Source organism: Tyto alba, unplaced genomic scaffold, assembly GCF_018691265.1.
Source record: "Tyto alba isolate M040663 unplaced genomic scaffold, T.alba_DEE_v4.0 Super-Scaffold_29, whole genome shotgun sequence".
Lineage (NCBI taxonomy): Eukaryota > Metazoa > Chordata > Aves > Strigiformes > Tytonidae > Tyto > Tyto alba.
In genome coordinates, this window is record NW_024881303.1 from 11,924,820 (window position 1) to 11,950,779 (window position 25,960).

The following is a 25,960-nucleotide window of genomic DNA, read 5'->3' on the forward strand; positions in this document are numbered from 1 at the left end:
GGATGGCAGTATTTCTGGAGATGGATAGATATATATATTTGTGCACACATTTATTTAAGGCGGAGCACGGAATTTGAACATAAGTTTACATCGACAGAGATTAGTACTAGCTCTCAGTGCTAGGCTTTTTCATTTATAGATTTCATCCTACTTTTTCTTCTTTCTGTTTTCCTTGGTGTCAAGTCATCTTGAATGTTGTTAAGGGGGCGAGTGGGGAAGGAAAAATATTTTCTTTTTTCTGGCTACTTTCCAGTGGAATAGCTGGGAGCAGTTACCGGAGCAAAAGCAGACTTTGGATGTTGTAACTTTGAAGAGAACAGGCTTAGTACTGCTGTGGGAAGGCTGCAGTACAGTCTGATCAACATAGCAAGCTTGGGGAGTGGGGCTAAAGGAGTACAGAAAGAACTGACTTTTCAGAGGTTTTTAGCTCTAGCAAGTATACTCAGCAAATGCAATCCCTTAAAGTGTGACATTTTTCCTCCTTTTTTTTAAACTCTGAGGTTTATCATTTAACCAAAGGCTTGCAATTCAACCAAATATAACTGTATCTTCAGGCAAATTGCAAAACTGACATTCATCATGCAAAAGGTTGCCCACCTGTGAAGTTTCAGGTTACTTTGCCAAAGTACATAATTATTTGCAACATTGAAATGCTATGATTTCAAGCATCTAACATAGCCAAAACCTGTTCCTTCCCTCCCAGCCTTATTTTCACACAGAACTAATCCATTTGAACTGAAATGAAAAAAAAAAAAATGTTAATTCCATGCACTGTCAAAAAAAAAAAAAAACCCAAAACAAAGCAACAAAAAAAAAAAAAAAAAAGAAAAAAACAACACAAAGGACTAAAGCTTTGGCAAAAGAAACTAAGAACTACTTTGATGGCTTGTGGTAACCAACCATAAACATACATTTCCATTTACAGGGGGATTATTATAAATTTTACCCATAATCTTATTCTTGTCTTTTTTTTTAATATTCTGCTACCTTTTTTTTTTTTTATTTCAGATGATATTAACTGTGTTTTTGAGCAACAATGAACAGATTTTGACAGAAGTTCCAATTACACCAGAAACAACCTGTCGCGATGTAGTAGAGTTCTGCAAAGAGCCTGGAGAAGGAAGCTGCCATCTGGCTGAAGTATGGCGTGGGAATGGTAAGTAAAATGTTCAGTAGAAATTGATTTAAATATATGTACCAATTATAAAAAAGATAAGACTGACTTTTCAATATTAATTTCAAATTGTACTTTGTTTTTTTTCTAGCAAACTTTGATACAAACCGTGGTAATTCCATATCTGTAGAGATTAATGCAATTCTTGACTTCTCTTTTTCTTCTCTATTTTCTCCCTCAGCCTGGAGTGGTTGATAAAATGCACATGTAAGATACGTTAGTGTTAAGTATTTCAGTTTTTCAAGTTACATAAACAAAGTATTCCTTATCCCCATCTTAAAAGGGAAAAAAATAACGGGGGTAGTATTTTTACTTCTAGAAGCCATTTATTTCAAATAGACATGCAGCATATGTAGGATGGCAGGTATTGAAATGACAATACAGAATCTCAGTGATCTTCTCTTATAGTCAGTGGGTGCAGATCACCACCTGCATTCATTCCAATCCTATTTCCTTACCATTAAGCATGTGAACAGAACCTGAAATTTAAGAATGGGTATCGACTTTTTTCCGTCAGTATCATGAATAGCAGATGTTCTGCAGACAGAAATAGTGCCAGAATTGGACATAGTATCTCCAGCTTCTTTATGAATATTTCCTCTCAAAAGATTTGACAGCTTCCCTTTGGGCAGGTAGTAGTGCCCATATCCTACTTGTATTGCAATTGTTATTTCACAGAATAATGGGGTGGGCAGTTATTTTTCAGGAGTGTTTCAAAACAGCCCTATTATGGATTCTCTTTCTAGATGGATTCTTGTAATTGCATGTAGTACAAGTCTCCAGGTTATGGTATATCAATGTATGAATTTGAGTAGAATCAGTGGGTGGGTGAGGGTAACAGGCAGTTTCTTATCCCTCAGTCACTAAGGTCACCGCTGTTTAAACTGGCTTTTTAATCTGTTTTGTATAAAGACTGATGAGGTCATAACTTGATAATGAATTCTTAGAGGGGTATTGTGGTTTAACCCTAGACAGCAACTAAGCACCACACAGCTGCTCACTCACTCCCCCCTGGTTAGGGACTTTTTGTCAAACAGACAAAACACATTATTCAGATGCCTTTGGAACTTTTAAGTATTAGCAGTCTAGAGTATCTTCCTCTTGGGGAAACTACTCCTCTTTTCTAAACTGTTCTAAGACTCTGTAAAGGGAAAACATGCTTCAAGAAGTCATTTTCTAACTGGATGGGAACTCAGAGTTTAGGCAAGAGTGAGCAGGGGAAAGGTTAAGCGTGTCTGCAGTTCTATGAATACAAATTCAGTTCATGCTTAGTTAGAAAAGTGTCTTTAAGGATAAAGCCTATGGAAGGGTTAAAACTTTTCATATGGGAAGTTTAGATTACAGAGAGTCTATGATGCCAAGTGCATTGCATAAATTTCTAAAATGGGTCTGCAGACTCTGTTTAATAGCACTTAAATATCCCTAATGTTTTCCAATCACTTGTCTGAAAATGTAACATATATGGTATTATTGTTCTTCTGCTTTCGCAATACTTTGAGAGTGTACTTCTTAAAAAAATGCAGAAAATGTTGTCAACTGTCTTCAGAGGTTGACTGGAAACTGAAAAAGTCATTCACAACACCTTTCTGGGACACTTACACCCTGCAACCCTGGCAAGTGCAAGCATACATTTTCTATAAACTATTTTCTCAATCTTATAAGTTGTTATCTGTGGATGTAGTATGTTATTTCTCAAAGTATTAGATATCTAAAGCTGAAAGTTTCTATAAAGTGGGAAATAAAACTTATCCAGGAAGTTGTGTTGGAGAGACTGAGACTAAATTTTGGATATCTACCCTGTGAATTATGAATCTTTGGTCCCATTATAGACAATGGAGATCACTGATTCCAGCTAGTTATCTATTTGATTTTGAGCACTGTAGCTCACCCAGTTTTCTGAAGTAGACGTCTGCATGCAGACACCTAAGTTTAGGAGCAGGGTCCTCCCCAAAGCTTCCACCTGTTGAATGAGTCTGTCAGACTTTTCAAAATGTGCTTATGGCTCCAAGTTTCTTTTAAAACTTTCATGAAGGTGCTTTCACAAATCTGTCTTCACTTGCTAAATACCCAAGGTGATACTGTATAGATCTATTCCATTGGAAGTGGAACATTCCAAATTCTATTCCAAGGAACAGAAAAGACTAGTGAGAATGAAAGAGAAAATGAAACGCATATGCTTCTGGATCTTTCAAACAGGCCTGTACTGCCAGCAAAAAAGATGTCCTGCACACTGGTTTTGAATCCCTCCAACAAGAATTTCAGAACAAGCATTTTGTTTGTTGTTCTTAAATGTAGGACACTGTTACAAAATCTGTGTGTTGGTGGCCTCAATTTATTGCCCCAAAGTCTGGGATACATAAATTTCTCAGTGAAACAACCTGGGTTTTTTTGTTGGTTTTTTTTTTTTTTTTTTTTTTTTTTAAACAGGGTATAAATATGATATTTCTTATTTCGGCTGCTTCTGAGAGCTAAATTGAACTCTTTCCCCTGAAGTTTTTAAAAATAATTTTGCCCAGAGCAGAGATATGTTGTAGAAACCAAGAGTCTAAACAGTTAAATGCAACACTTAAAACAGCAAACAACTTGAACTGTGGTTCCAAGTGGGAAGTGTGAAGCAGTTTGCAATGAAACTGCAGCAGGTTGTGCCAGTGGAAGAGTATTTTTTTTTCTCTTCGTTTACACTTTCTCTGACCCCTCAGCCCTTATCCTCAAGAGAGATCTACAAATGTTCTTTCAGAGGACGTTTTGGACAGGAAAAATCAAAACAGCAGTTAATGCAGAAAATCATGGGTTGAATAAACACACCAGAAGTGATCTGTTTTCCTTATGAGGTCCATGTTGCACAGATGACAAATCACAGCTCTCTCCATACCTGTCCTCTTGCGGATGTGCTTAACTCCTCTGTTCTACAGGTAGCCACAGCCTCTTTTAGGTACCCCAAATGAATAATACTTGTCTACTCAAACTCCAAGCAATGGGGCTTGTAGGTTGTTGTTTTATTATCAGGTACAAAAAGCAGTTTGTGTGCCCAAAAGCTTGTCCATTTCCTAAACTGTATTGATCTAACAAAATACTGTCTCTTGTAATAATCTTCTGAATGCATATGTACAAATAAATGAGAAATACTTCATAATTTTAGAGAGTGACAGAGACCATTTGTCTTTCAGAAAAATGTTTTTAAAATCCATGCAAATTTGGGTCCAAAAATTTATCTAAGATTTCTGGAGTTCAGAAGAAGATTACAGTAGCTTAGCTGTTGGAAAACATTTGTTTGTTTATTATGTTAGCTCTTCTCTGCTGTTGTATGGCAAAGAAATGGTTGAGGAGCTTCCCAAGAGTTGTAAAGTTGTTTAGGTATTCTTTGTATTAGTTAAACTGATTCTTCTCAGAGCTGCACAGCATAAGCACTTGGTTTATTCGCATTTTGGTTTTGTATTTCATTCTCTGTTCCCCCTTCTTTCCAGTTTCTTGAGATGAGTAATAGTTGAAAAAGTCAGTAGCATTCTTTCTTGATATATCAGTACATTTTGTACCTCCTTGTGCTTTGTCACTTTAAAGCTTCTTCTTTTTGCATGGATTTCTCATGGTATAACAGGAGAAAAAACACAGAATATTCTTCCTCATTCCCCAGCTATTGCAAATAGCAGTTGGCAGGGAGGTCGAAAGACAGGTGTGATGCCAGGAACTTGTATGTTTCCGGAGAGAATGGACTTCAACCTTTGAATCTACTCAATACTCAAATATTCATTTCATCTACATCTGGAATGCCCTTCAGCAGTTGGTATTAATTGGTATTCCTGAATTTAGTTGTAACATAGAGGCAAGTGACTGTGAAAGAAATAGTTGTTTACTGCAAGTGTACTTCTGCAAACCTGAGGGGGGAAAGACTCGTTCCTGATCTTGCAGTGAACTCCCCCACTACGGAGATGATCCATCACTTTGCATTCCAGTTTCATGTATAGCAGGCACAAATGATTTGTTACAAACAGCAAGATACTTGTAATCAGGATAAAAACATATTCTGAAGTCTGAATCTTACTTTAAGTAGTGGATATATAGTTCTAACAGAAAGATTTTTGCAATTCTCTTTGAAAACATTGATGCAGTGTGCGTGTTTTGGTCTTACAGGGCGTTTCAGTCATTTCAGAATACTTAAAACTAGCCCATCCTCAAAACATTTAATCAAAAGGAGTCAAGCTCAGTTCTCAAAAGTCTTTCAGAATTTTTATCCAACTTAAAATCTAAGGCAGTTTTTGCAAATAATTATGGATATATGCATATATCATGGTTTTCTACTTAGTTATTAATGGAAATAAACATTCGCTAGATAATTTTTTAATGTGTTTGTCCTGGGTTGAGTGAGTGGTGGAGTTTTTTGGCGGCAGGGGAGGGGGCTATAGGGGTGGCCCCCTGTGAGAAGCTTCTCGAAGCTCCCCCAGCTCCACGTCAGCTCCACTTCTGTTTGGGAAATTGAGCCAATTGGCTGCGCCTCTGCGATAACGTATTTAAGAAGGGACGTGGTGACGTGCAGGGGGACTTGTGAGGAGCAGTTGCTGCAGCTGCATGAACACCAAGGTCAGTGGAGGAACGGAGGAAGGAAGGAGCGGGGAGGTGTGCCGGAGCAGAGACCCCCCTGTATCCTGTGGGGAGATGGCAGGGTGGCCCCCCCTGCCACCCATGGAGATCTATGGTGGAGCAGACATTGATTTATGGCCTGTTGTTCCTGCTCAGTTGATCAAGGTTCTGTGCCCGAAGAAGGCCGGGGTCTCGTGGGAAAAGGCAGCCCCGCTGCTGTAATTCAGCGCTGGGAGGATTGCAGCATGCGGGGGAGTCCCACGCCGGAGCAGCTCGGGAAGGGCTGCAGCCGTGGGAGGGAATCCAGTCGGAGGAAGTTAGTGACCCATGACGGAGCAATGTGGGGAACGCTGCGGCCCATGGGAGGAATTCAAGTCGGAGAAAGTTTGTGGAGGACTGTCTCCTGTGAGAGGGGGACCACGATGGAGCAGGAGGAACAAGTTTCAGACACTCCCCTCACCGAAGATGAAGGAAGTGGCAGCCGTGACTGCACCCCCCATTCCCTGCCCCTGCGCCACTGGGGGAGGAGGTAGAGATATCGGGAGCAGAGCTGAGCCCGGGAAGAAGGGAGGGGTGGGGGGAAGGTGTTCTCAAGATGTGCCAGTGCTTCTCACTGTCCTACTCTGTTATGTGTTGTTAGTGTCTGTAATAAATGTATGTTCTTTTTTTTTCTTCCCCTAACGAGTCTGCCTTTTGCTCGTGATCATAAAAGGGGGATTTTTTCCCCATCCCAGTCCTATCTTGAGCCCCAAGCCTGGCTCTCTGTCCCTTCTCATTGCTGGAGGGGAAGGGAGAAAGAGCTGCTGCATTGTGTTTGGCTGCCAATCAGGCCCAAACCACGACAGTGTTGTTAAGGTACAGGGATCCAACGTGTTTAACATGACTCAATACCCATTCTCCTACTTTACCTTTTCTTCATTCTCTTCTATTTAAACTGTTAAAAATTAAAGTTTGAAATAGTATTGTGAAAACAATCATTGACAAATATGTCTGAAGCTGTAAAAACTGGTAGAAGTTTAGCAACAGGGGGTTTGTTGGTTTTGGTTTTGGTTTTGATTCTGAAAGAACAGGTATTTCCAGAAAATATCCCTTTGTGCTATCCTAACTTACAGCAAATAGAAGATCATGCTTTCTTCCTGCATTTTTTTCTGTATTTAAAGGATTTAAACTGAAAGAAGGAATGGACACTTCAGTTCTCATCACGTCTTGTGTCAAGCGTTAATGTCCATTTCTTCTTCCTCTTTATATTCTGAATCTGTTTCATGCAGCTAAGTTGGACAGAATGATAAGTGCTGCTTCATTTTTCTTTTCTCTGTTTTAGTGATGATGATGTTGCTGCTATTATTTTAACCTGTTTTCTTTCTAGCAACATATCCTGAATTGTTTTTGTGGAAGAATTGCAACAGTAATATAAAATGTCTTTCCCATTTCTCTCCATGGTCATGGCTGAAAAATATTAGCCTTGATTGTTCAAGGTACATTATGTGAATGAAACGTTTTAATTTTAATAGCTCCTAGGATTAGAGCCTTACTTTTAATAGGAGACCAACTTAACCATGAGCGATGCTGCAGCCACTCCTCACCATTCCAGAATTAGCCCAACCCTGTTCAGACATCCAGTTTGCTGGTACTTTGTTATCAAGCTTCTGTTCTTACTAGGTTTACCTAGCAATTTTTTTTTTATTTGCAAAAAATTCCTAAAGATTCTTATCTCATGTGTCCTAAAGTCTCTGAACTAAACCATTTAAATATTTTTTCATTCTGTGATCTTTAGAAGACTCATGATGCAATTTTAGCGGATATGCTTCAAAGCACTTGAAATCTTACCTTACTTTAGGAGTTGAAAAACCTGAAAATCATGTTTTAAAATTCCTTTTCAAGAACCAAGTTGTAATAAGCCACTGACCTTATTCTTGTGTGTATAAACACTACTGACAGTGTTTCTTGGAGTCCACTTGAGCGAAGAATAAGAAAAAGAAAAGAAAAGCATCTATTTTTTTAAATCCAGGTCTTGTGATTTTTTTTTTTTTTTTTTTTTAATTTTTGTTGTGTTTTGGGTTTTTTTTTTTAGGAACATAGGTGACCTACAGGTGACCAGTCAGCTGATTAATATAATCAGCTTGTGGTTTAAATGACCCTTCCTTGTTGAAAGCAGCTATATCTAACTGTGGCTGGACTGTGTTAATCACTATACCTATTTGATGTGACAGATTTTGACAAGATTCTTTATTGTATTAAATGCATTGTGAATCAAGTATTGAAAATGTATTGTTCTTTAAATACTACTATTAAGTATCCCAAGAGTATTAAGACATGTATACAGTCATATAGTTCATAATGGGTATAAATTTCCGTAAATGGCGTTATTAAAAGGTGTATTTGTGATGTGGTTTTTCCAAGCTTTCCCTAAGATATCTGTTAGATATTTGAATCATTTTGTCTTCTCATGTGAAATGGGTTAAGTATGAAATGGATAACAATTTGCTAGAGCAGCGCCCTGCCTGGTAGGGGATACTGTGGTTTGGGTTTTGAGGGCAGAGAGCATTTTGCTTTTAACAATGAATAACACAAACTCCACTTTTTGGTTTGTGTCCAAGCCTGATATTCTGTAGTAATATTGGTTTGACATGGTGCTGCATGTAGGAGAGCTAATTAAATCTCTTCTAGTATTTTATTCTGATTAGAAGATATCTTCTAATACTATGCTTAGTATTAGGTCTTAAAAAGATCTTAAAAAGGAGATTTTCTTGCCTTAATGAAAACATTTAAAAATGAATGCAAGTGTAATTATGGAAACGGTGAAAACTTTGCTTTTGAAATGTATTTTCATTTTGAAATATTAAATACATAGTGTGCAGCCTCTTAGTAATAATATATTTGTTCAATTTGGGAGAAATACCTACAGTATGAGAATGTTTTACGTTTCTTTGGGGGAAAACAAAGAGACTGCTGCATAGAACTTAACCTTTCTTTATGCAAAGATTTGCCGGTATTTCTACATATACTGGAAGTTAATGTCTGGCATAGTGTATTGGAGTGGGAGCACCTTCTCAGGTTCTTAGGAGATGAAATGTCAATATAACGATAAGGCTTTTAGTCTGAGTGGAAACCCGAAGGTTCGAATTGAATGAATCATTTTAATAACAGAGCAAAATATCCATCTGGTGGTGATGGGGAGCAAAAGTACAAAGATCAGCATTGTAAAAAAGGTTGTGATGAAGAATTTCTAAATTATGGTTTCTAAACACTGGTATTTTTTGTATGGTTTTGCAAACTGGTGATGTGCTGCTGCTAAACAGTGAGCTGTTACAGTAAGAGGCTAGCTTTTAATACAGTGCAACTATTGTCTGTTGGTGCCCATTTCTTTGACTTTGCATAAGACAAAATACATTGGATAGGTTGTGTTGCTACCAAAAAGGACATTCTGAATCTTAATGAGAGTTCTATTAAACTTTGCTTAGTTTAAAATAGCTGTGATAAGTTTTTTGTCTTGTACTTTTAGAACGTCCAATACCTTTTGATCACATGATGTATGACCACCTACAGAAATGGGGTCCCCGCAGGGAAGAGGTGAAATTTTTTCTTCGTCATGAGGAGTCACCAGCTGAAAGTAATGAACAGAGTAAGTACACTTATCCTGTAGTGTTGTTACCTAAACAAATTTAAAAGATTTCTGAAGTGAGTTTACCAGTTCTTTCAGTGAACTTCAGTAGGTAGATGTAATAAAACTTTCTTAAACCAAAGCCATTTTGAACCTTCCTCAGTGGCACATTTATTCATGTTCTCAAATTCCCTTCTCTAGAATGACTTCTACCAGTCTGTTGAGTAATATCTTTATAGTAAGATCAGTTTCTATTCTGCTTAATACTGATTCAGAAATGTTGGTGGGTATTAGAGGCTTAATGCATTTTTTTCCTTGCTGAAATTTCCTGTATTTTGAGAGGGTGGGATTGTTCTTTTTGACCTCCTGTTCTCTTTCATTTGCCCCAGAGAAAAGACTCAGTAAGCTACTTTGCCTCCTTTAGAAACTAAAATCTGTTCTACAGATATCATTGGCAGAGGTCTCAGTGGCTTTACTTTCTCAGTACTTCATGTAGATATATTTAAAATAGCGGTGATAATTCGCACCTTGAAAAATAGCTGGTCTGCTTGGTTCTACAGGAAAAGTGTTTATATAAAACAGTACTGTATTTATTCCGTTTTAAAAGAGTGGAATTAAAAAATAGAAGGATTTCAGTTTTCTGATCTAACCAGTATAGACTGTACTTAATTTATGAGAAGACTTACGAGGCTGTGCGTTATATATTTAATGACTGTCAGACTGTCTGAAGGATAGGAAGGGTATCTCAAAGTGAGATGTATATTTGCATGCTAATATTATCCTTACTCATTCAACTAATTGACTACTTCTGACAACTGACTTTCAAGTCTTGGCTCAGTCCTTATTGCTTTGAGCTGGGGTTTCTTTTCATATTTCTAAGTGGTTCCTGGTTGCTTTGGATGCCAGAAGTAGCAGGCCCAATAATGTGGGGGAGATTTTTGTATTAATTAGATATTTTGTAAAATATTTGGTCATCCTTTGAGCAATACAAATCTAAAATATGTTAAGAAATTTAAGATATACCTGAAGCCACAGAGGACAAGGAAAATGTTGCTTCTGAACCATGCATGAAAGGTTTTTTAATTAATCATTGACCTATGGATCAATTTGTAGATTGAAGTTGCTTATAAGGCATTAGAAAAGCTTCTTTTACTGTATTAGTTTATAATGCATTCAGCTGAAGCTACTGCTTCTTGTAGGCACAGAAATATGAAAGTTCAGTAGTCATGCTCAGTACATTGCCTTTCATGACATCATTGCCTAAACACAAGTCAGAAAAGTAGAACTGCATGTCTGTACTTTTAACAGAGGAAGTCTGCGAAGTAAATGCTTTATTTCTGCTGGCTCCACTGCTTACAAAGAATAAGCTAATAGAAAGAGTTGGAACTAGCAGAATAAAAATTCACAGGTAAAAGCTTTATATAAAAGTTCTTGAACAGATTCATATGTGAAAACTAGTTGTGTTGAAAACTGAACTTTGTACTAAGAGTGAGACTTTACTTTTAGGTGTACGTCAAGCCCAAAATCAAAGAAATGGCATAAATATACCTGTGGAGAAACGTACAGAGAATGGGGTATGTAATAAATCCTAAAGCTTTTGGATCAATTCCACTCAAATATTTGTTGGTTGTAAAATCCTTGTTTTTCAAGATCTGTTATGGTGGGAACTGGTGGAAAATGTATAGATCTTGCTCTGTTTTGATTGGTTTTTTTGTTGTATAAAGTGTTAGACATAAGTTTATAATATACTTATATATACATAAGTTGTTATAAAGTGCATGGGAGAATGTGGCCTTTTCATGAACTACTCCATGTTTTCTGTTTAGAAAGAAATTTACTTACGTGATGTGAGAAGCTCCCAGTGTCTTACTAATTACTGCATTTTTCAAATCTGTCTTCCTCTGTCTTATTCATCCTGTGTGAGAAAAAAACAGCTACATTATTCTTTCATACTAGCATTGCCTGTCCAGACATCTTTTCTTGTTTGATTTATCTCACTGGTATTGATTCATGACATAGCCTCATACGTTAAACCATGAGAATGTATCTATGGATTGGGATGTTTTCAGATGTTGGTAGAAAAGGTTGTATACTCCTCAGAGCCATCTCTTTATACTGTTTGTTATGCACTTGGTTAATTTCTATGGCTATTTTTTTTTTTTTAGTAAAATATTAGTAGGTTTTAATTTGAAATACATATTACATAGCATAGGCATCCTGTTTGGTGGCATACAGTTAATCCTGGCCTGAACATTGATGGTTTTACAAGTAAAATGTAGTATATCTCTTTCAAAATGACCATGGCTTAAAAACCTTCTATTCCTGAGCTGAAACTTACTTTACTTTCTCTTTATTCTTCTCATCTTCAATACTAATGAAGACTCGACAGAGCATATTGTTCTCTTATTTGCTCAGGGCCGTTCTGCTGCCTTTACTGAGGTCCTATAGCTGTAGTTGAAAAAGTTAACAGCAAACAAATGAGGTTTTTTCAAGCTGAGATGTCTTAAAAAGAACTGAAAAGTTAAAAATAATTGTGCAGATTAAACAGTTCTGTGCTTGAATATTGCCTGATAATTGGCATCTAAAATTCACACACGCGCACACACACAAATATGCAGCAACAAAGTTGTTCAGTTTGCAGCTCTTAGCAGCTTGTTTTGTGTGCGGCATGTGGGCCTAGTGGAAGGAATTTTTTTCCCTATTCAAAACAGTTAATCATGTATTGCTTTCTGCGTTCCTTTTCTGTAGAGAACACTAGCTGATATCCTCTGCTGCATGGATCTGTTTATCCTGCTTCCATTGTCATATTGACAATGTAGTGAGATCATAGTGCTACAGTGTATTAGGGGAACATAACGCTTGCATGATCTCCCCATGTCTATTCCTCCATGTAAATCATAGAACATATAATTTATTTGATACATAATATCTTTGGAAATTAGGACTGGCATGTGCAGCATGCCTTTTAGTGCTGCCAAAAAGTGAGATTGTAAAGTTTATGATAGCATGGCTTTGTATTTAGTTCAATCTGCTGTTAATTTTTATGGATAAAGCTCAGACCTGGTAACTTGAATAATGCTGCTACATTTGTTCCATTCAGTATATATTAAAAAAAACCAAAAAAACAAAAAAAAAAACCAAAAAACAAAAAAAAAAAAAAACAAAAAAAACAAAAAAAAAAAAAAAACAAAAAAAAAAAAAAAAACCACAAACAAACAAACCACAACCCACAAAAATTTGGCCACAAAATGAAAATTTATTAGGGAACTGATCACTTTAAAATGGACTTTCACCAGGTCTAGGAAGTTATTAAAACACAAGAACGACTGAAACCTGATGGGATTATATTAATGTAAATTGTGGTGGATTTTATGTCAAAAATGGTACAGATTAGGTTTTGAAAGTGTGTAGAACTTAAAATCTTAAGTTGTGCCAAGTTTTAAAATGGGGGGGAGGGGGGAAAAAGAGGTGGCTTCAGGATCAGGGATTTAATCAGCTTATACTTACGTAATGCATTAGGCTTATTCATTGTTACTGGCATGCTGAATGTTAGACTAGCCCTAAAATCAGTACAAACCAATGGAACATTGAAGACAGCTCAAATCTTACCAAATATTCTACATTCAGGTATATTTTTATTATGTGTACTGCTTTAATGATGAAATAATTGATTTTTACTTAATATCTGGATACAGCTGGAAGTGTGACATGCATAGAAAAATTTATAGGTGAACACTTTAATCTTTGAATCCATAGTCTTGGAAAAATGATGGGCAATCTGTTTGGAATTCAATGTGGATAATTCTGTTAATTGGCATTTTATCATATGCAGTAGGATTTTTTTTGTTCTTTGAGACTTTATGTGCTTGATCAGCAATTATATAAGTAATGGTTAGCTTAAAATCACATTATATAAATGCTTCAATTTCATTATATTATCTTCCAAACAAAGATATAATGTTAAAAATAGAATAGGCAGGTCTCTTCAAGCAGTGAAACATGCATTGTTGTAAAAGGAATACTTATCTGTAAGTGCTCATCAGAGAGCTTTGCATTCTACATAGCAAAGTCTAAAGGAAAACTATGTGACATTTTGTAAATAGACAAGTTCTTTTATTCCGGAGGTGACCTTTTGGGGTTTGCTTTTGTTTACAACTTTCCTTACTAGAAGTGGAATTACACTGTAATCAGGGCCTGATCTTTCCACCACTACACAAAGGTATAGATATATGGGGATAAGACTTACATAACTGAGTATTTTCCTCTGCCAGGGCGATTGGTCAGTGTCTCAGGATGGATTCTCTCCTCTGAGTAGCTGCCTCTTTCTCCTCTTCCGTTCTTTTGCATGCGTAACTGAGCCAGTTGGGTTTGAACACAAGTTCTAACAAGGGAAATTCTAATTAAACATTGGGAAAAATGTTTTCTCAATGAAAGTAACAGCCGCTGGAACAGACTGTCTGGAGTCTGTGGAATTTCTATCTAGCCAAATAAAGTTCCGAGCAGTCTGAACTGCTCCGAGCAGGGATTACTGAACCAGGTGACTTCCAGAGGCTTCTTTCTACTGAACTTATTCTTTAATTATGTGATCAGCGGCCATGAAACAGTGGTCATCCAATGCTGGGTCTCATTTGCTTCCAGATGTCCTAGCATGATCCAAGCTTCATTCCCTAGAAGCAGCAGCAGCCTGAGAGAACAGAGCGACCGAGCAAATACAGTGGTAACCACTGGGGGCCAGTGACAGGCAGGAGCAGCTCCCCCTCATCAGTAGGAGAAGAGGATACATTTAAAGTCCCAGAAAGAGGACTGACCGGGTGATGGCAGTTGTCCAGATGAAAATGTAATCAGATAACTGAGAAATTTGTTAGAGATGCGTAAACAAGAAAGCAGATGCAGCTCAGGAAGAAGGAAGGCTGGGGTACAGGAACATGATGGAGGTAAAGTGTATTAGACTGGCTAGTAGATTAATGTAATGAAAACAATCTGTATGTGAAGAAGGTACTTGTGTGCTGTAGTTGCTTGGTTTCAATTATTCTTCTACTTGGTAATTTACTTGGGGATAATAAAACGTCAGTTTGTGGTCTCCTGTACCATTCTTTCTTTACCTTATTTTTGCTGTTTCTAATACTAAAATTGCTCCCCCGATTTAGAGACTGATATCAATAAGCTTTTTTCTTGATAGATATTGACTGAAGCTTTTGCCAAAAAATACAAACCGGAACCTGATTTTATCTGTCACTATGAAATTTATGTTAGCTTTAGTGTAAAAGAAACTCATGTAGAGGAAGAAAACTTCATCATCCCAAACTGAAAAATTACACTCCTGTAAATTTTCTTAGCCTTGAAGCTGTGACCCGTAAAGTTGAGAATTAAAATTTTTTGCTGATTAGATAACAGAATTTAACTTCCCTATTTCTGTTAAAGTGGCTCAAATAAGGCCTTTAGGAAAGATTTTCCAACAGATAGCCCAACTGTTTTAGCATCAGGAGAATCTTATACGTTCACATTGGGAGAATTGCTCATGGAGATTCCATTAACAGGTAGGTTAAAACTTCTACATATATGTACACACAAAGCAGTTTTTAATAGTACTGATTTAACTTAGGAGAGTGTATGGTTGCTGGTGGAGAGTAGATAGCCATCTGACACAGTCAGTCTCTGTATCCCATTCCATCATGACAGCAGTAAAGCTACGCTGCTTTTGAGTTCCTGTGGTATGGCTTGTCAAATTCTAGGCTTGGAGTTTAGATGGATTTACATGTGGTACATCTGTACCAAAATCCTTGAATAGAATTGTAGGTTGTTCATTAGATTAAACAATTTGATCCATACAAGTGTGACCAGACGAAAAGGCATTAAACATCTAATATACATTTTGTTGTATATTTGTTGTAATATGACAATTAAAATGTATTCTAAAAAGCATCTGATAAATAAGTTTCAAAGATGGCTGAATGGGGCAGGGGACAGGGGGGTCGGTGGTTTACAAGTATTCTTGCACAGGCAAAGTACTTAGAGGTTTCCTTAGCCTGTCAGGCAAAGATATGACAAAATCTAATTGTAAGTAAAAAGATAAGTTAAATTTTTAACAGAAGGAGTAACCTCAAGAGATGATAAATACAAGTACTTGCTTGAAGCTTCTCATTTGAAGTGTTGAAGGATAAAGAGCTTAGTTTGGAATAGTTGTTCTTCAAACCTGAGCTGCAAATTCAATTTACTATAAGCTTATAAGTATTAAGTACTTCCTGTTTGTAATGTTTACCAATGTATTTGGAAGATGCTGCCATTCACATAAGACAGGTTTTGATCAAATCGGTTTAAAATGAACAAATATCTATGTCAGTCTTAGAAATCTGGATTCTTTCAGCGGTCTCTTAGCAAAGTGTAGGCAAATAATTCCATTAAAAGATGATAACAATAAATTTAGGCACAAGAAATTCTAACAGTTTGCAGAGAAAAAAAATCTTCTGAAGAAATTTTCTTGTAGGCTTCCTGGAACATTTTTGACTATGTAAAAAACCTGGTAATTGAATCAGATCCAAGTTTTCCTAGTTTTCTGCTGCAACTTACTGTTACTTTTTTTAAGGAGACAAAAATTGTTGTATCTGCTACTTCAACGTCAAGGGTGTTCCCTCATCTAAGACATATTAATAAAATTATTGTTACCTGTCAGAGGTGAGCCTTCTGCACCATCAGGTTTCTAGTTGAAGCCTTGGGTCAGCTTAATAGAGTTTGGATTCTCCTCAGACTGATACAGTTCTTCATTAAGTCTGTCTGAAGCACTTTCCAGACAGCTGGCACTGTCTTGCTCTTCAAAAAACAGAAAAACTAATCCAACTAAAGGACTTAATGGAAAAAAAAAATAGGAAGTAAAAAAAAAATTACAGTCTAAAGCTAATTTTAATGCATACAAATGGCGCTTGAATTCTTGCTGGACTAGAAATCCCGGTCTCTTCACACCTCAGTAAAGGATAGTTATGTAGGGTAACATCTCTACAAGACTAATAACTATATGATCTCATAGAAAGAACTTCTGTTAAACTGTAGGGAATTCAAATGGCCCTGACCTCGTACTTCACTGTGAGGCCTCTTGTAAACTTTTTAGACAGAATCACATCATTCTTGGATTTGGAATGCCATGAGCAGTGCTTTGACATGTCCTGTGACATCTCAAATATATTTCAATCCACACTGGACAAAGTTACTAAATGCTTACATTTTATGAGAATAATTTCTGAAGTTTCATCACACTTATTCTGTGATGATTTTCCTGTTAAAATTTTAATTATTATAGCAAATATTTATGACTAATATTAGCTTTAAATATCTGACCTCATTTGTTTTGAGGAGTCTAAAGCTTGTTTGACTAATTGGGAACGGGAAACACTTTTGGAACCCACTTAGAACATTGTGGAAGGACTGTTTTTCTCCATGTCATCTCTGTGTATTTACATAATTTTTAATCTCTGTCACTCTAGATACCAAATATCTACCTAGGTGGCTATAAATGAGAGTTACATTATATAGATTTGTGGTATACAGACACACACACTCTCAGTATACAGACTTCGTAGTTCTGCTGCTCTTCTGGGCATCGGAGTTCTCTTCAACAAGTTACAAGGAACAAAGCTGTAGTTTTCTAGTCTGTAACATCCAACAGATGATCTTCCATTTTGCAGAGGAGGAAAGACCTAAACTGCACCATTTACTCAGTCTATACCTTCAGTTCCCACTTTTACAGGTCTGACTTTGCTTTTCTCAGGTATGGCTTTGCAGTTGTACAGCAATACTTAGTTGCAGATGTCTGTGGAAGGGGGAGGACAAGAAGCTCCGTTCCTTTGTTTGTTTAACTTATGATACTTATTTTAACATATTTGTATTGTGAATATGGAGCAATACAATTCACTCTTTTCCCTAGATTTCTGACTAAATGAAGCATGTGGTAAATTGACTCCAGTTGCCACTGCACATCGGGATCCCAAGTTGCTTGGCCCTTACATAGAGGTAGAATAGTTGAGAATAAATCAGTGCTTCATCTGACGCATAACATGATACACATTAGCTCATAAAGTAAATGTTACTGAAGGAGTTCATTTGTTATTTTTCATGAAGTATTGCTGTGCTTTCACAGTCCTTGCACCAGCCCTGTAAACTTAGATGCCTTTTGTCACAGTTGTATCCTTTTGCAGTCACATTAGTATTGTTTTTATTGAAGTCAAATATTTAATATTAAGTTATTGTAAGGAAGATGGGACTTGTCTGTCTTTTATTTCTGTAGTTCCTTGCAGGAGGCAGATTATGCAATTCACTGTGCCAGTGCAGAGCTCTGAGAGCTTAATTGTGAAAGCTTGAGAGTTTAGACTGTCCCTCTGTCTCTCTGAGCAACGTTCAGTTCTGAGCAGGAGACTATACTGGTATTTACAAGGCCAACTATTCCTTTTCAGGCTGACTTTAGAGTTCTCTCTTTTATGTAGCTATGTCATTTGCAGATTAGTGTTTCCTCTCATCTTTTCCACAGTCTCTGTGGTTTTTCTTGTGCAGTGCTGCTGTGGCCTCCTTTCTCTGACACACCTTTCCATGTTCACTGACTTGTTCATTTAGTTTCCCGTCCATCTAGCCTTTGGACACCTGGCATACCTACTTCCCACCCGCATGTTTTTCCCAGACAAGTGAACCTTTCCATTTCTCTATTGTCTCCACAGCTGCCTCCAGATCCAAATGTTGTTAGGTTTGTTCCCCCTGCAGTCTTCCTCAGATCAAAGCAGAGAAAATTAAAATCCCTCTGGCTAATTTGGGAGCCAGGGAGTTGAACTTGTTTTTCTTCTTATTCCTACTGGATGATCTTACTCTACGGCTCATACCTTTTCTTGCTTGCTAAAAATAAGCGTGTTCTTTATGCAGCTGGAATATTCACTGTATAGTGCTTGGACATACAGTTCTTCAGTGTCCTTATGGAGACCCATTTGGCTGGATCTCTTGTGTAAGTGCACTAAATCATGCTTGAATTACTTTCTTGAAAGAACGAAGAGAGAGTGAACTTGCATGTCATTCGTGAGTTTGACAAGGTAAATTACAGCTTTTTATGTTTTTTATCATCCACAATATCATAATTTTTAGATACATAAGAAACTGTTGATGGGGCTTAGTATTTTCTTTAATGCTTAATATTTAAAAATTCTTAGGTCTAGGTTTTGGCTTGCTGCAGTCCTCTGACTTGCAGCTTCTTGATTTATGCTATTACACACATGCTTTAGCTTTACTGCTGGCTCATGTATTCATCTTGTTGCATGCAAGATTTAAGAAAAAGATGAGGTATGTAGGGAAAAGCGTATAGCAAACACTAGAAAGGTTATTTGCATAAGATTGTGATATATATTCTGACTATACTGTTTGCCTTTTATCTTCGGCAGTCTGTTAATAAACTCTTCATTGAATTTCAGGTGGTATGGTTTTCCGTCACTTTAAACAGCAAAATTAAATACAAAGAATAATGATTTTCCTAATCTTTTTGATACTGATTTTTTTCACTGACTTGGTAATACTACAAAAAATACAAATTGAACAAATAATTCATGTGTTTCTAAAGCTAAGTTGTCTGTATTCTTATATTTTCAGTTTAACCTGATAACTGTGAAAGAACTGTGTATTGTTCAAGATTTTCCATTGAATATGAAAAGTGCAATGAATCAAGCTGATTGTAGTTGACAGCTGGCTTGATCTTGCAGTGATTAGGTCTTTTACTGCTGGCAAAATCCACTAGCCTTTTCCGTTAGCTGATTGTTGATGAATGCAGAGAGACAACTTTTTAATATCGATAAAGAATTTGGGGAAACCTTTATTTCATATGGAATAAGATTTAAAAATATCCTACCTCCTATTGATTGCATTGAGCCAAAAAGCCATGCAGGGACTCTAAGATGTGTACAGTTGTTGATTTGGCTTGTTCACCGCAAACAGTTCATCAATTAGTGTATAGAGAAAATAACAGAAACATGGAGTTGAAGCATGCTGAAGCAAGCTAAATGTTTACAGCTGATGGACAGTGCTACAAAATAAAGATGTGCTCTCTTACAATTACATGGGAAAATAGTAAGCAGGTGATTAATTACTTTTCTAAATTTGTTAGCTTTGCACTTTAGTGGACATGTTATTTAAATAGTGTTTAGCTTTTGCACTTTAGTTTAAATGATTGTGAGTTTTGTTGTCACATGACTGAAGCATAGACCCATTTGGGTTTTGGAACGCCTTATCTCTGAACTGAAACTATTAGTTAATCAGATTTAGTTTGATGCATTTGCTATAATTTTTAAGTTTTAAGACCTCATCAAAAGCTTGTTATTTCAAAATGTCATGGTCAACTTTTGCTTTTAACAACTTAGATTTTATAGGAAGTGCAAGTCATATGCTAAGTGTCACAACATACCATTCAATTACAGGATAGTTATTTTTAGTACTTTAGTGGTTTGGAGATGTTTTATTTTAGTATTTTCATATAAACAATATTACGTCACCACAGAAGAACTTCATATTAAAATAATTACTTAAGGGAAGAATAAATGCACTTTTGATGATAAACATGTTATTCAGACTAATGATAAGGGCATCTTAACCATACTTAGTTATCCTTTTAGAATAAGATGTTGCTTTTCTAAAAGCCCCAGAAAAATACAGTTCTAAGACTGCTTTTAAAGGCACTTGGACAGTGTGTTTCCAACATGTACTGTAACATGTCTGTTACTCAAAATCACTCTGAGTAAAAGGACTGGTATTGTAAGCAGGTCTGAAGTTTTGTGCACAACTGATCTGTTATTTCTGTGAGAATGAGTAATTTCTTTTAAGATAATTTACTTTTATTAGGAGTATGAGGTTGATACTTTGATTCAAATCACCTAATGGTTGTTTTAGCCGATACTAACATTTGTATAAACACGCTTAAGAGTTCTGTGGCTGTTTAAATGTCTGCAAGGACAAGGAAGAAAGTAGTATTTTAAATAAATGAGTTCCAGATACTAGTTTCCTATATTGTAGAAGTTATGTATAAACACTTTATTTCATGTGCAGCAGATGTTCAATATATGCTTAAGTCCATTTCTAATTTTGAAAATCTATTTTAACACTGTTTTGATTTTTAAGTTTTCTTAGCTGTTTTGTGCAAAACAGAGGACAGCCTTGCTTGTAAGATTTCTAAGAAAGCAGTATGAGAGAACAGGAAATCTGGAATCTGTGGCTTATGCTGAATGGACTTTAAATGTTTTATTATATAGAGTGACGTATTAGCATCAGCAAGTTAGAGGAACTGCTAACAAGGTAGTGCAGTTAATGGGAGACAGTAAGATTTTATCAGATACAGATAATGTGAGATTTTTTCAGCAAATTGTGATATAGTTGAAGTGTGTTTTATTCTAAGAAACTGTATTTATTTCCACAAATAAAATAACATTTTTATTAGAACTTTCTGAGTAAAGTTACCACATTTCATTTGTAATGTTAACTTCAAGATTATTTGATTATCAGGAGATAGCACATGCTACATATATTTTCCTTTAATTCCCAATATTCTTGTTCCCTTTTCTGGGTTTAATTAGCTTGTTAGTTTCCATTAAGCTAAAAAAGGCATGTGCTATTATCATTGGATTCTTTAAAATGGATTTCTGCTATCGGCATATTTCTGACCCAGTTAAAAAAAATGAAAGGCAGAGCTGTGGATAAAGCAATTAAACTGGAAATCATGTCATCCATGTCAACATCAGCTAAAAGTCTATTTTAGTTTAAATAAAATGGGTGTGTGGGGGGGTGTGTGTGTGTTTATATATAGTGTTATACATGAGTTTTCACACAAGATTTTCAAGTCGTCCCTGTTTTGCGTGGCACTAGGATCGGGTTTTATGGATGTGGTCAAAATCTATTAGAATTCTTAAATTTGGTAATACATCATAGAATACCAGGCTGGAAGGTATCTCCAGGATCATCTGATCCAACCTTTCTTGGCAAAAACATGGTCTGGATAAGATGGACCAGCACCCTGTCCAGCTGAATCTTAAGTGTCCAATGTCCACTTCCCTGGGGAGATTATTCCAATGGCTGGTTGTTCTCATTGTGTAAAATTTTTCTCTTGTGTCCAATTGGAATCTCCCCAGGAGTAACTTGTACCCATTACCACTCATTTTTTCAGTGTGGCTCCTTGTAAAAAGGGAGTTTCCAGTTTCTTTGTAGCCACCCTTTAAATACTGGAAAAATAGGGAACATATAGGGTCTATATATTAGAATATACAGGGTCAATATGTTTTAGAAATTTAAGGAGGTCAGAATCACTAATCTTCAGCAGATGTTCCATCCTGTGTTTTCCTCTCACAGTCCTCAGATAGTACAAGGAGGCCACATACATTTCATATAAGACCTCTGATACAGAACTGGTATAATGAACTCCTGTACCTTCCATCTGTTTTCCCCATCATTACTGTTGTGCCGAGGACAGGTGCCCAAAGTGTGTGCTGGCTGTTCTTATCAGCAACCTTTAAAGCTTTGTTGCCAGCTGGGCTAGTTAAAGCCTCCCCTAAACAATATTATTTTGAATGAGTCTTAAGGCAGAAAAGTTATGCGTGGCTGATGGGCTTCTGCTGCTCACGTCTAAATTAGCACGGGAGAATTAGGAAATCTTTTGCTAGATTCAGTAGGCATAGCAAGCTGTTCCTTTCTTACCTGCGCTGGCAATTTGGTAGTTGTGTAGCCACAGCTGTAGCTCTTCCTTTGCCGTAAATGCGACACAGAGGAGGAAAATGCAGGGATGGCCTACTGCAGCGAGAGCTCCCTGCTTTGGGGAGGCTGAGGCTTGTCAGAGCCTTGATCCCAGCCTGGAGTCACTGGCTGGGGAGTGCTCTGACCTACCCTCGTTCATTTTATGGTTGTCAGTTTGCTTTGCTCTGGGAAAATGCTCATTTATGTGATATACTTTGCTTTCTTTGTCCACATACTCATATACCTAACCCCAGACCTGTCAGTTCTGTATTTGTCATATAGCTATATAGATTTCTGGGGTTTGACAGCTCTACAAAGGTAAATTTCTAGTCTGGAGGTAAGTTTTGTATTGTCTCATTTGCCCTAGGAAGGAACAGGAACTTAAAACTGCTATAGATTATGGAAAATTTGAGTCTTTCAGTACGTGCAGCAAACGCAAAGTATTTACTTTGCGTTGCTATGGAGGCATTTGAAGCCTTCTCTGGAGCAACTTGCAGTACCTTTCTGGCCTTCGCCGTCTGCTCCTATTAGGCTGGTGAAGAAGTTTTCTTTTTGCCATGGCAGTTGTGTGCCTCGTTAATGAATCCCACATGGGATATCTAATTCATGAGCCCAAAGGAGTTGCTTCTTGGATTTCTCTCTCTTGCAGTTTCTGCCTCTAATTCTAATTGACCTTGTCTTTGGTCTGTGCTTTTTGGGAGGGCTGGGGATTTGTTTTTGTGTGTGTGTGGGGGGGGTGTCCCTGCCTCACTAACTCTAGCCTTTGATATGCTAGTGTTTTCCCAACCTTGATAAGCAGTGTTTTCTTTCACATTTATTATGGCAGAGGATATAGTTACCTTTACCATCACAAATGTTGGGTTGTTTTGTTGTTTTGGGAGTTTTTTTTTTGGGGGGGGGGCAGTATGGTGGACTTCAGAGAAGGATTGCCTTTTTTTTTTTTTAATCTAAAAAGCCTTTTTGGCCAAAATGTTCCTTATGTGTACTACAATTTTAGAGTGACAGCCTATGTAAGAAATAAAGAACAATAAAGTGTAACTAGGTTGCAGGTGGGATATATGCTGCATTATCATTAGTAGCTGCTTGGCATTTGTCTTATAAGTTAACAGGTTGTTGAAAGTAGTGAGATGTCACAAAATGTCAGTAAATTAATGGGTTGTTGAAAGTAGTGGGATACGAGCGGAAGAGCTCTCTGGGGAACCTTTTTGATGGCCAGAGGCAGAGGCAGCCATTTTGGGTTCCAAGGTAGAAGCTACGACACAGACTTACCTCCCTGCACCCTGGTTGATTACCTTTTATCTAGGCTATGTTGGACTTTGTCAATTGGTAGTTTAATCTCAGAATCATCTCAGACAGTGACAAGACAGAAGGGTGGACCAAAGTACTAAATAAGCAGTAGTAAATGAGGGAGTAAGGATAAAGGTGATGGAGGTGAGTGATAGGAAAAAACCTACAAAAACATGTGAGAGTGAGTTCATTGTACAAGATTTATTGTACAATAATACACATAGGACGAGGTGGAGCTTGGCCAGTGTCAGGAGGTTTGAGGTACTTGAACCTACACTTTCTAGCGCAGGGCACTGGGAAGGGAACTGAAGAATTGTGTGGGAGATGGGTGTGAACACCTTTCTTAAAAAGAGGGAAGGAATAGATAAGGGAAATTAATGACATAGTGGCTCTTGCAAACCTTAGTAAAAGATCTGAAGAGATAGCATGCAGGAAGTTATTGGTAAATTCTTGTACTACTCTGTTTTCTTTTTCAGTTAATTGCTTGCATTATGGTTTACACTGGTTATCTGAGTGGTTAGGCATTGCTGAACCTAAACATGAGATTTCCAGCCATTATGGTAGCCTGTAAAACTTCTGAATACATGTTATTTCCTTTGAAGCTCTTATTTCTGAAATCATAACAGTCTCAGGTGTGGGTATTTTCAAAGTAACTTTCTGTTCTTACTAGTCCAGATCCAAAATTAATATCTTCATGGCTTAGACACGGAGGTAAAGAAATGTGTAAAATCAAAACACATCCTCATTACCATCTTTTAAAAAATAATATATTTCAAAAGGACAGTCTCATTGGTATTTTATTTTAATATTGACATAATTTCTCTTAAAAGATACCTTTCTGATAGGAATAAAGGTAAAAAAAACACTGGAAGCAGTCATTGTTTATGTCTTGACCATGGTACACCCTGCTTGTCAAAGAAATATTTCAAGTTCAGGTGCAATTTTTCAGTTATTATTGGGGGTTGCCCATGAGTAAGCCATTTCATAATAGCTCAGAAACATGTAGACTGAGGAGTCTGTGATGATAGACAGAACAGCATAGTGTGAGGGTAGAAAGAAAGGAAGGAGGAACAAGAAAATGAATTTTCAGTGTGACAAGACTAATGTGTAGAATTAAATATTAAAGGAGGTTCCTTTTCTTAATTAAATGCCTAAGGTATGACTTGTTTTGAGGATGCTTGTAAACTGGTTCCTAAACTATTTAATTACTACTGTAGCATTCATCTCTCCTGTCTCAAAAATATTAATCATCAAATGGTAAAATATTAGGCTGTAGTAGGAGGGTAATGTCAGAAGCTGAAACTCCGGTTCGTTACAAATTCTGTCTCTCATCATGACCTTTTAAAGTGCATGCTAAACAAAATAAATACATTTTTTTAAGATTCTTGTCAATATTAAGAAATTATGGAATATAGGTGTAACATATTCTTGTCGGCATGAGACATGCATAATACTTCCTTAGTGTCTAATAATTCACTGTTTGCTTTATAGCGTTTTATTTAAGAGTTCATCTCTATGTGTGAATGCTTCTGTGAATCAATGAAAAGAAATTTACAATTCAGCAAAACTGTCTGCTTTGATGTATCATAGTGTAGCAAATGAATCTGTGGAATCTGGAGGAGTAGATACTTGTAGTGGCTTTGTAGTTCCTCCTTCAGAAGGCAGTTCTATAGGAGGTAGGTTTCTCTTGCTGCAGGAGAAAGGAGGAGGTCTGGACCTTAAATGTGATAGGCTCATGTTTGTTGTGAGAGGTGAGTGACTTCATGGGTGAAATTTTTAATAACTAGTGTGAACAGCACAAACTTGAGAAACCAACAACCTCATTAAAGAACTGAGAAAATGCAGTGCGATCTTTGCCTTGCATAACCAGAGGTTCTGAGGAAGGACCGAGACTGACTTTCTTCGGTGGTGGCGTTTGCATACAGATTATTACAAGCAGGCACAACTAATATGAAATGCTCCAAATGAATTGATTCAACTAGATCTCAGGAACTGAAAGATTCAGTGCTTTTCATGCTGTTTCAAAAATTATTCTGTCCTGTTTTGGAGACCTGAAATCAGCAACAGTCTATCTGAAAATAATTGATTTGGTGTCGAAGAGGAATTCTGCGTGTTCTGTTTACTGCTTTTGCCATGTGGATGAAAAAGAACAAACTGCGAGTGAAGTTACAGGTTTAAAACTTTGTTTCCTCAACTGCCTCTTCTTTTCTTTCCTTAGTGTAGTTATTTTAAGTGAAAGGGACACTTACCGGTATTCAGTGAGGTAAACGCTAAAAGATTTCTCATAGAGCATTTATATTTAAATGCCTAATTATCAGTTTACCATGTTCTTGTGCTTTACTATGTATAAAAGATTTTTAGACATTACACTTTCTGAATGGAACATTTTACAATAGTTAATAGATTCTTCGAGACGTTAATATTTGCATTCATCTTCTAATTAATCTTCATAATACAAAGTAATACAGTACTTTTTTCAGTCATTATATGATATACTTTCAAATATGCTTATTTAAAGCAGAAAAAATTCAGAACTTTTGGACCAAACCTTTTTTTTTTTGTTGTTTTGGTGCTTTTACACACCAGTTTCT

The 25,960-nt window shown here is 36.8% G+C and overlaps 1 protein-coding gene across 10 annotated transcripts in view; it reads left to right on the forward strand.

Annotated features, from left to right (window-relative positions):
- PPP1R13B (protein phosphatase 1 regulatory subunit 13B) overlaps positions 1-25,960 on the forward strand; it is a 73,059-nt gene that overhangs the window by 25,107 nt on the left and 21,992 nt on the right. For 6 of the 10 annotated variants that reach the window (XM_032981629.2, XM_032981633.2, XM_032981634.2 and 3 more), the window contains exons 2-4: positions 1,009-1,156; positions 9,252-9,371; positions 10,857-10,924. In XM_032981629.2, the coding sequence (XP_032837520.2) occupies positions 1,009-1,156; positions 9,252-9,371; positions 10,857-10,924 (336 nt within the window). Of the gene's footprint in view, positions 1-1,008; positions 1,157-9,251; positions 9,372-10,856; positions 10,925-12,561; positions 12,978-13,233; positions 14,285-18,342; positions 18,413-25,281; positions 25,542-25,960 lie in introns of those variants that run through there. The other 4 variants (XM_032981638.2, XM_032981637.2, XM_032981639.2 and 1 more) reach the window with 4 other exon arrangements.